This window comes from Cariama cristata, unplaced genomic scaffold (genome assembly GCF_000690535.1).
Source record: "Cariama cristata isolate BGI_N322 unplaced genomic scaffold, ASM69053v1 scaffold7054, whole genome shotgun sequence".
Taxonomy (NCBI): domain Eukaryota; kingdom Metazoa; phylum Chordata; class Aves; order Cariamiformes; family Cariamidae; genus Cariama; species Cariama cristata.
The window spans coordinates 68,333-80,437 of record NW_009614580.1 but is presented as its reverse complement, the minus strand read 5'-3'; the positions used below and the strand labels follow the sequence as shown (position 1 = coordinate 80,437).

The 12,105-nt window shown below is 35.4% G+C and overlaps 1 protein-coding gene across 1 annotated transcript in view; it reads right to left on the bottom strand.

The window, feature by feature from the left end:
* Positions 1 to 1,124: 1,124 nt before the first annotated feature.
* FSIP1 (fibrous sheath interacting protein 1) overlaps positions 1,125 to 12,105 on the bottom strand; it is a gene marked incomplete at its 3' end in the record, with an annotated part of 78,432 nt that continues 67,451 nt past the window's right edge. The window contains exon 11 of the mRNA XM_009699470.1: positions 1,125 to 1,671. Within this exon, the coding sequence (XP_009697772.1) occupies positions 1,125 to 1,671 (547 nt within the window). The remainder of the gene's footprint in view (positions 1,672 to 12,105) is intronic.

Below are 12,105 nucleotides of genomic sequence, written 5' to 3'. Positions count from 1 at the left end.
CATAAAAACAGCAATAACAAGATTTCTTGCTTTCTGATAGGTGGAAACACCTTGAAAAAATATTAACATTCCCTTCACTGTAGAAAGGTTAAGTACAGAGAATCAAAGAAACAGTTATGATCAAGACATGATAACAGAGGTATTAGGAAGTTCTTCTAAATTACTAATGAATGTGAAAAAATGTTTCTCCAAATTCAGAATAGGTTACCAGTATAACTAAGATCTATCTTGACAAACCTAGCAAAATTTTTATTTTTTTAAATCACAAAAAAATTATTTCTACTACAATTAAACTATAGCACTTTAATCACAAACACCTTCATTTGTCACAACTTTTATGAAAGAAATGAAAGATGTACACATACCTGCCTAAAATCTGGCTTATTTGAACAGTTTGCTTTCCAGAAAGAGAACTGGTCTTAGGCTAAAACTCTACATGTAGATTTAGATTACAATATCACTTTATAATTACATTTAAGTAAATGCAAATAAAAAATAGAGATTTTCCCAAAATTTTTTTATAATACCAGATGGAGTGAATTTAATTTTTTGCTGGTTAGAGTCTATTCTTTCTTTTACTGAACTAAAAGTAATTTATAGAAATTATGCAGTATTTATTCATTTTTGTATCTTCTATATGTAAATTTGAACTCCCTGAAAGCAGTGTATTATTTTTAATATAGCTAGGTCATGTTTGTTTCTATACTATTGAGTTTACCTTATTAAAAACATTCAAGAAACATTTGGAATCTGTGTGAATTGTTATACCAACCACTGAGAGAATGTTTGCTCTCCACAGAACAGTTAACGTGACTTTCTAGGACCAAAAAGATAGTCCATATGTGGTGTCAACACTGTTTTCCAGTTCACAGAATTAATCAACATCAATATTATATTTCATAAGAGTCCTAGTCTTACAGTCAATTATGTCAGGGCAAGAATTTTAATAAACATTCTGTTATTTTGTGTGTATTATTTTTGGCACAGTTTTATGTTTTATATAAGTACATCCTTGCCCCACCATAATAATCAGTGTGTATTGGTGCATACCTTTGGTGAGAACATGCTTGGGTTTTTTTCATCATAATCAAAAGCCTATTCTAAAGGGTTGTTAAGAGTCTCACCTCCTTTGGTTTGCAGTGGTATGCTGAGAATGTCAGCCTCTGTGGATGGCTCATTGTTCATGCTGATGCAATATAATGGTTCACCCAAGAAAGAAGGTTTCTTCAACCTTTTTGTGTTGAGTGCTCTTGACATAAAGTAACCTTCAGTAATACTCTTATCTCCCATCTTCTGTAAACCTTCTAGGTCATCAGGTTCCTCTGTTTGGGCCAGTGAACCCTTTGATAAGTGACTATCAGCCAATGCTTTGCTCATATAGTAGCCAGGGATTTCACTCTCTGCATTAACACATAAGCTTTTGTCTTCCTGTCCAGCCTTTTCCTGAGCCGTTAACATCCCTACAATATGGTCTTCAACTAACATTTTGGAAAGAGTAGATGTGGAGTGAAGAGTGGAGTCTTGACTTGTGTAACAAGGGGGACTTAATCCAAAAGAAAGAGATTCCTGAGAGTTTGGCATGGTAACGTTCCTTATTGTTCTCTGAGGCTGCATACATTCTTCCAGAAGGGTCTTAAGCTGCTCTTCAGAGAGGCCTGTTTGTTCTTCAGTCTGAAAAAAAAAAGGGCAAGAATTTCTTCTGTCAAAATATAATTAATGAAAGCAGTGCCATAAAACAGTTTGAGAGATACAAAAGCACTGGCGGAACTCTTAAACTGATACCAATGGTTTTCAATTCAAACTTAATTTAAATATACATTTACATAATTACATCACATCTTCACTAGGTTCTAGATAGATTAGACACTGAAAGTTAGGAAAGAAGGCTGTTGTCCACAAGGCACTGAGAGGCCTTTGATTTTGCTTAGTCTTCCACTAGGTATCACTGCTTTTTAATTATCAAAGCACATACTTTTTCATATATCTTGGTTTGTTGTGTATACATACAGACACATACACACTTTAAGATTTTAGTTACTGAAAGCAAACCAGCACATTGCTAAAAGACTTTCAGTTCTTGGGGTACTGCAACTGGGGTCAAAAAATGGTTTTGGGTAGCACCAGCCCACAAAGATTGTCACAAATTGACTGAATTATTCCCAGCTGCTCACTGTAGAAATGCAACACAGCCTCTCTCAACTACGTGACAAAAAGCATATCAGTTACTCATCTGCAGGACCTATCACATCAAGTATGTCCCATGACAAGTGACAGAAGCAAGCCCCATCTTCTGTACAACAGTTTTACTGCTTTCTACAAGCTGTCACTGCTTGGATAGCTCACAGAGGTGTCTTTCCTCTGAATTTCTTACTCAGACAGCGGCACATTCCCATCATTTTTATCATGCAGTTTTCCTTTACTGGATGTTTCTTAAAATTTTATATTAAAGATAAACACTGATATTAGCTGGTAATGGTGCAGTATAGCAAAGGATATTTTGCTTAGAGAGGTTTGCAATGGGGAGTTACTTCTAGCCTTTACAATCCTTAATGCTCCTTGGTCATAGAGAAGCACAATACCCCCTGACAATTTAAAGATTATAATGAAAAGTACAAAACTTATTTTAGATATGTAGAATACATTTGCCCATGAAATATGAGATGTAGAAGATATAATAATATATATTATAAATGTTACAGATACTATGCAACATTTAATGGTAAAAGGTTCTTTGCACAATCAAAGCCTCTGTTTTACCCAACCTCCAAGAGACAAAGGATCAGCTGACAATCTGATGAACTCTAAGGCTGCAGTGATTTATGTCAAACAATGATTTTATTCACCGTGAAATGACTATTACACAGAATTTACTTTACATTGTGCTACAGCATGGAGCTACTGTCATTTCAGAGGAAAGATCAATATCAGATGTCTAGCTGATTTTATTTTTTTTCCCTGAAGGTCTCTTATCCAACTACAGGAGTGATATTACCCTGTTTGTTGTATATGACATGATGGGATTGCAGCCTAAGTAGCACAGAGTGTATGGATTATGCCTGAAAACTGATTATTCATGTTCATGAATGGAGACAGTTTTCAGTCAGGAAGGAAATAGTATTTCTTTGTAAAACTCGTTGTGGCTATCAAAAATTACAAGGTGACACTACAAAGTGAACAAGAAAGGCATTTTAGGTTACTTTCAGTCACCATTCTGTATTTACATGTTCAAACATTAATAATAGCTAATAACCGTTACTACAGACTGATGACAGTTCAGGCACTAGCTGATGTACTTAAATGCAGTTTTATAAATTTACTCAACCCACTAGTCTTTTCCTGCACAGACCGATTTCCTTCCCAAAGACACTTTGAGTTCACTTCTGACACATACAAAAGACGACAACTGCATTAAAGAAATTGAGATGTTAAGGGCTTTTAAACAAAACAAAACAAAACAAAAAAAGAGCCGACAGACTATCATTATGTGTAGAGAGCTTTATTTAGATGAACACTAAATCAGGTAATTATATTGAGATTTAGCTAATCTTGGTATCAATCAATGTACTTTTGATAATATAACTGAAATCAAACCACAACCTTAAACATTTATTTAGATAACAAAGAAAAAAATATGACCTCCTCAAACTTTTCTCTGGCTTTTAAAATTTAATCCTAGTGCAGAAAGTACTGATGAAAAACAAGTCAGGCAGGGAAAACCAATTAGTAGCAAAACATATGACAAATCAAAAATGAAACATGGAATTTTTTGAATTTTCACTCTCGATCTAATCTACTAGTCTACGCTGAATTCCTTACATTTCTTGAAGGAATATTTTAACTTGCAGGACAATGTCTATTTACAAGTAATCATTATTAGAATGGACTCACTAGAAGAAACAAGATGTGTTCACTCCGGCAGAGCACCAGAGTAACATAGTCACTACTGGAAGCATGGCTGCATCTAGAGTATATCCACAGAGCAGAATATTATGCTACATAAACTTAACTATATTTGTATCACAGAAGGTTCTCACATCTGGAAACCCACATGGATTCCCACATGTTTTTGAGGGTCTGGTTCTATACTGACATATTTCAAAGCTCTTGTCCAAGATCGTTTGGAGCTGATTTTATGTTAATGACAGGACAATTCACTCACTGCAGAAAGGAATTCTGCATCTGGAGTAAATGAATGACTGAGTACAAAATGAACATAGTGAGGAAGATATCTTGTCCTGCCTTTCTTTTGCCCTTTTGTTCCCCCCAATCCCACTCATTTATCTGCAGTCTACTTTTCCTTGTCCAAATTTATTTTTTTCTTTTTTTCCTTTCAGGAAAATCATATGGCTTGTATTGATAATTAGCTTGTAGATTACCTTGATTATTACCAGAGGGCTAGGTGGGGATATTTAGATCCTAAGGCGTATGGTGAGAGAAATTAGTATAACAGCTACAGAGTGAAAAAGTTTGGTAACTTGTGAGCTTGCTTTCCTCCAGAGTGGGAGGCCTGCAGGCAAATCAGACAGCATAAAAACATTACTTACTTTTGTTCTTTATTTGTCTCTTCCTCCCTTTGGATTGGTTTGTAAGACATGCTTGCAAGGATGCAAAGGTAAGGACAGAGAAAGTATTTAACATATCTCTCCAAAAATTACATTTTTAAATACTAAAGGCTCACTGTTCTCAATTTTTTTGTGCCAAAGTCATTTCAGGATTAAGGAAAAGCATACAGTAGAGGAGAAGATAGCTCTTAAATAGCCATCAGTTATCCACTCAACAGCAAGAAATTTACACTGAAATGAAAGCAGAAAGGCTGCTGTTGAAATCAGAAAACTGAGTTTAGGGAAACATGTAATACCCTAAGGAAAGACACCTCACACCAAAAAAGGCTGTGCATTTGCAACCAAATGAGCATTTTAACTCATGGGGTTGCATAATACAGCAACTCCACTAGGAGTTTGCAAAGCACACATTTGCACACACCAGAATAAATCTGGTCACAGCTAACTGTACTAGTTTAGAGTCACAAGATTTGGAATCAGTAACACAGTCTTAGGGAGACACTAGATTCTACTTCTCCCAAGCTTTCACTGCCCTCACTGTAAATAATTTACAATTCCTATACAGAAAAAATACTTCAAGATATTTCTTTAAAAATACAAGGACATAAAATTAATGTAATTCAAAATGCAGAAACAGCCCACTAGACAAGGGAAAATGAGCTATCAGGTCTGGTTCCCATTAGAAACTGGAAAACCCTTTTATTGTTCTGGCTAATTTTTAATAGGACACTGAGTCCTATTCATTTCCTAAGCTTTTTACCGTTAATGATCCAAAAAACTAATTCCTAGGCAGGAGTTCAGGAGCCTGCTAATGACCTTTACTGTTTATGTGTAGCTAGTTTTTCACACACTTGCAGTCCTTCTCTGACTGAAGATTTCTTGTTCCTTGCTGAATTCCTCGGTGACATGGGTCTATAAAGAAAACCTTACTGCATGTGGTAGGAATGCAAACTTGTAGATTGCTGTGGATAGATCTGCTGTGACTACGGGCTTGAAAGCTCAAAGCTTTAGGCTTGTTTTCTGCATCTACACAGTAACAGAAACAGACTAACACTGAAAGGCCTTACCAGATTTTAGCACAGGGAGAAAGCTAATATGTCAGGATTATTTCTAATTATCGTAAATAATCACAAAAATGACACACAGTAAATGAATAAGCACTAGAAAGCCAGGACTATGTAAGGACTCATGTAGCCAGCATGTCTAGAAACACGTATATTTTGTTGCTTAATCTGAAAGTATTACAATCAACAGTTCTTATGATACTTTATTTGCTTGAAACAATTTGCTTTGATGCTCTAATTTACTTACATTTTTACTGATGTGTAGGGTTGCAACAGTCAATTCTAAAGTAACTGCTCTTTTCCTGGAAAAAAGCCTCCATTTTAAGAGTATACTGATCTATTGAGACAACATTCAGGTTTTTGACATCAGCACAGGAAGATTTTGTACGTTTCAGTTATTTCATGACTTATTAATGTTCTGTTCTGCTTTGAAAAGGCAATACTTGCCTTGTAACTCCACACTACTCAACACAATGTGCACCGTCAACTCCAAGGTCTCCTCTTTATGCATCACACCGAAGTACCAAGCACTTGTCTATGAACAGTACTTGTCAGTACTGCTGTGGAATATTATTAATACACTGCATACAAAACCAGACACATCATGTCATTGTGGAAGAGCCTCTTACAATTTCCAGAAATGCTAAAAGCCCGAAGTTCTTTTGCACCACAGAAGTCAAGATTAGTGTCCATAACTTGTAAATGAATTTAAATTATGGGAATATGTCCTTATGAGACTGTTGTGGGTTAACCCCAGCAGGCAGCTAAGCACCACACAGCTGCTTTCTCACTTGCCACCCACCTGCCCCATTGGGACAGGGGAAGAGGAAAGGAAGAGTAAAAACCACAAAACTTGTGGATCAAGATAAAAATAGTTTAATAAGCAAAGGAGAAGGGAAAGAAGAGAGAAAGAAAATGAAACAAGTGATGCAAAGGCAATCAATCACCATTTCCCATGGGTAGACCACTGCCCAGCCAGTTCCTGAGCAAAAGATGGGTAACTTTATAGAACCTGCTCTTTTCCCGTTTTATTGCTGTGTATGATGTTATATGGCATGGAATATCTCTTTGGTTAGTTCAGGTCATCTGCCTTGTTGTGTCCCCTCCCAGCCTATTGCACATCCCCAATCCATTCACTGGGAGGGCAGAGCAAGAAACAGAGAAGGCCCTGATGCTGTGCAAACATTGTTCAGCAACAGCCAAAACCTAAGTGTGTTACCAGCATTGGTTTTGGTCACAAATCCAAAACACAGCACCATACCAGGTGCTATAAAGAAATCAAACTCCATCCCAGCCAGACCCAGTACAGAGACCCATACATCCACTTTTACAAAGAAATTCTTAACTGTCAAGCACATCATAGCTTGTTTGTTTTAAAAACACTAAGTTACGAGAGAGAGTTTAACAAATGTAAAAGAAAAAAGTTAATCTTTCATTTGTAAGGCTATTTCAGAAGGGTTATTTCAGAATGTAATGAGAGAAAATATAACAAGTGTAGATCAAAAACATGCTTACAGCTCAGTGAGCATGTTTCTGGAGAGGACAGTAACATGTATCGATTTGATGGTGTTAAAAATTAAGACTGGAAGCTGAATAATGGATTCAGAAATTAAGAGCTCCTTGTGCCACAATCGTGATTCACAATCTGGTGGTTCTGTGTTTATGTCTAGTTTGGGTGGGTTTGGGGACTTCTCTACTGTTTCAGGAAAGACATAAATCTTTAAGAATGAACAGGACTCCTGAGCCATAGGAGAAAATCTCCTGCTTTTGCTCTTTTCCTCCTTCTGCTACCTTTCTTTCTGTTAGTTACATTTTCCCTTCTCTTATTTTTTCCACTGTTCCTGTTTGTGTAAGGGCAGAATGAAAAGGTCTGGTAGTCAACTTTCTGTAGCTGCTGCTGCTAAGAGCCAGAAAGCAGAAAGGACAGAAGTATCCAGACAAGCAAACAGGAGCATCAGAAAAAAAGACAAGGAGACTAGTGGGCATCTGCTAACATCACTGTTTGAAAAGAAAATTCAACTTGTAACTTCATGAACCATCAGAACCACAACAGTAAAGCCATTATGAGTCTCATGGAATCACACAAAATCTCCATTGAAAAAAATAATTTTAAAACAGTATAAAATTTGAGAAGATAAAATGAACTTCATTAATAAATTGGAAACAAAAAACCCTAAAGGATTTTTTCCCCATTCTCTGACAAAGATAAATCTTAACAGAAATCAAAAGGCGACATGAGTTTATACAATTTTGCTCTTATATAGAGTAGCAAAGTAGCTGAAAATTGCAAAGAGGAGGCATGGTAATTGCAGCACTTAATTTCTTTTTTATTTTTAAGATAGTCTACAGGTTATATAAGTAAAAATAATTTTGACAAGTTCTTGCAGGCAAAACTAATTTAAACATGCATATTTTAGTCATTACAGAGAGGCATAATAGTTGTTTTTATTTGTCTTTCTCAAAAATATCCAGTCAATTGCTTGTGGTTTGAATATGCAAATAGTGAAAAACTGTGCTTCATCAGCTATGCTACACCCTGCAGACTTCAGAAAGAGAAAGCAACTGGTTGCCAGAGGTGATAGAAGTAGGGGGAAAAAAAGGAAGCTAAAATATCTTTTACAATCATTTTCTTCTCATTTGATACCATAGACACTAAGCTACATTACTCGCAGCTGCAGAGTTTGCATGGTACTACACTAGGATATAATGAAGACGTTCAGGTGGCTGTAAGTGTGAATTTCTTCTTGGAAGCACATGGAAGTAATTCTATAACTTTTAAAGATCCAAAAAGCTTTATTTCTGAATTGCTACAAGTTGTGCTTTTTACCCTTCATTTTCTGAAGCTTAGTTTTAATTTTAGCTTCATTTCATGGTAGCCTTTGATTCACAGGATGTATAACATTTTCTAGGTGCTTGCATATTAGCAAGGAAGTTTTCACCCATGGACACCAAAATCTAAATTTGTATGTCCTCACCAAAGTTTTAAGAAGGTAACTTTAGGAAACAGAATTTTAAAATGTCACACAGGTTTAAAGTTTCTAACATTCCTCTCAGGCATGTAAACTGTGTAATTAAGTGTGCATACAGTATGTTTTCCTGAGTAGGGCAAAGAGGTACTGACTTAATGTAATGGGCATATTTAATTGAAAATCAACAAGTCCTAGTAGTGACTAAATAGCAAGAGCCAACCATTCTTTAGAAAAATAATTTAAAAGTTTAAGAATTTTAAAAGCTGCACAACTCATTATGTAAACCCCCTTTGATTTAAATACTAAACTATGACAAAAGTCTCTGTTTTTTTTTTCACTTTGAATTTAAAATCCATCTACTCCAAGGTTGTCAACAGATGTTTTTCAAGAATTCAGCTCTTCTAACTTCAGATTAGTTCAACATTTAGATCATCTTATTTACTGCATTTGTAGACAGAAGAAACTGAGCATTGTACTATATATGAGTCACTGTATAATTTTTTCTCTCATTTCTAAAATCTTTCTCAACAAATGGATAGCTCCCTGGTTTTAAAGCACTTTATTTCATACACTTTTGAGTATTTTTAGGTTAGAAAGTAAGCTGGTTTTAATTGAACACACTGAATGTGTGCAAAAACATAAGACACCAATTCCTGAACTGGTATTTACAATCCATCGTTCTGAATAAGACTTTCAGTTTCTAGTCTCTACTGAAGAAGCAGAACTTCTGCAATCTAGGCTATTTAACATTCAAAAACAGTTTCCGAAACATCCCATTTTGTGTTTTTAACTGTTTGTTATTAAGCATTTAACAGATTTCATTCCACAGAAATATCTTCCTTGAATATTATTAAGTTGTGGCTTTAATTTTCAGCAAAGCCAGCAGAGTAGACAAAAATGCCTTGATGTGGTTGCAGCTGGTTTTTGTTACAAAAACCCATTTATTTTTCTTTTTTTGGCCATGTTGGCTTTTCTTTTCCCAAGAAATAGATACAGTGTAGCATAATGGTACCACAGTATCTTATTATAGCAATTTTAAAACTCTGCAACAAAGTATCTTGAGATTTTAAGAATGTTTACAGGTCTATACTCTATTGGGGCAACAAAAAATAGCAATAAAACTAAGGGCATGGAGACTTGTTTCTTCATAACTCAAGAAAGAAACTTCACTGCAAGTGCTAAAACACCAATAAAACTAACAAAATGCCTCTATCCAATAACAAGGAAAACAGGCAAGCCACAAACACATGATCTAGGTGACCTATGTACTTAGGTGTAGTTTAGTCTCACTAAAAACAAGGACTGGCCCAAGGAGTGGTAAGCCAGAAAGACTCATCAAAACCAACTATAGACAGAAGCTTAAAAAAGAACAAAACAATAGTTTATATATTCTAGGAGTTCAGACCATATTTCCTGATATTCTTTAGGGATATCTTTTAAAGTGACTCTTCCTAATTCGCCCTGTGTATCAATAGCAATGGGCATCTCTGAATAGTGACTTCTTCTCTAGAACATATATACATATACAGTAAACCTGACCTGTGATACACACTTTGGAGGTGGAAATATTCTCTCCCAGTAGTGGAAGTATGATATGAAGGAAGTTCTGCTGTATGTGGAATAACAAGATACAGAAATCCGCAGTGTTCTCTAGTGAAGTAATATAGGTAGTATACAATCTCAATTACCCAAGTTAAGGAAAAAAGCACACAGTTTCTTTCATAAACGTGGTTTTCATGCAGAGCTTTTGACTCTGCATTAAATACAGGTGATAGTATTCCTCTCTTTGTTTCACATTCATGCCATCTAAAACCAAGAGCCTCAGCCAAGTCAACTGTATGTCAACTAATGTCAACTGTAGTTCCCCAAGGTCCTCACAGGCAGCAGAGAGACACCGGCACCTCAGATAGATTGTAATTTAATACAGCTAAAATTTAAAGAAACAACACTTAGAATTTTGCTTACAAATTAATGTTTTAAAACTGAAGCCTTCCTGACAACACAGTTCAAAGGATACTAAGCAAAAAGAATAAATGGGAAGAAGTAGAGATCCATATTACAACAGAAATTTGGTAAATCACAGAGTATTAGAAAAAGATATCTAAGACACTACTTTTCAGAAACTTGTTTCCAAGAAACATGCTGAAGTATAGGATTGTAAAGACACCTAGTTCTAAGTAACAAGACCCATAATGTATCACACTGGCTTAGCTGTCATTGTCTTGTTCTAGTCCATCCCACAAGCTCAATAAAAGAGCATGTACAGTATTGCCATGCATTGGCAAATGCAAACACTCAAACACTGAGAGCCAGGACATCTCTCCAAAAATACCAGGTCTACTACATCTGAAACTGTAATTTTTTCTTGTTTTGATCTTATAATTGTTACAGTTTTAAAGAAAGACTCGGGTTTGTCTCTTTTTTAATAGGAGCAAAGATTCCAGTGCAATTATGGCACTGCAAAAATCTGGAGCTTTACCAGTACCAAAAATTAAACAAATTGTGGGAAAAAGAAAGAGAAGTTGGCAATATTTGTAGTTATGTGAATTGCAAATATGGAATCCTACCTCACAATGGCAGGACTATTATGCCTCTTAAAGAAAAAAATCAAGTTCCCATTTACTGCTTGTGAAATGTTTCTGACCCTTTCAATTCAGGGCATGAATAATTACACTCACTAAGGAACATCCCATCTAAAATCCATGAAATGGTCATTGCCTTTTAGAGAAATATCACTGTACATGAGTATAGATAAATGAGTACGGGTAGGGATAGTTTTGTCACATCTCAGTCTCTGCTTATGACAGGTCAGAGAAAGAATGGATAAAGCATTTGATTTTATTTTTCTGTTTGGTGGGTCTTGTTGCCACAGGGCAACTTCAAAATTTCTATAGGGAACATCAGGTTGCAGCTTGTCAATGTGGGCATACATTTTACGGAGTGCTGAAAAAATATTTTTAAAAAAGAAAGAGAATAAAGAAGAATCTTTTTCTTTTCTAAAGAATGGAAGGGTATTTTGCAATGAGATACCTGCATCTGGCTTTTCTACTTCCATTAAAAATGAAAACCCAAAAGCCTTTAGGAAGAATGTGATGAACAATATCACCCCAGGGAAAACATTTTATTTGGACTTTCAAGCCTGCCTGCACCCGTTCTTGATTTTGAGGAAGCGAGGGGCAGATCCTTTCAGTAAATACAAGAACAGGAGCTAAACCTTGAAACATTCAAATATACATTACCACAAAATTTACATTTACCACATAACAATAAAAAAGCTAAGACTGACATAAAACAACTGTTAATCTATTATTATTACTTGATATTTGACAGCTGTTTTTCTAAAAAAATTAGAAATGCAAAATTATAATATTACTCATTTTTTGTCTAACTACAAAGGTCAGTCTTCAGAAGGTCTAGTTGTTAAAGTAAACCTTAGTTTTGATTGTTCATTAAAACCCTTATAGTTTTTCCTCAGGCTTGTCTAACACATGTAGTAAACATGCAACAGTA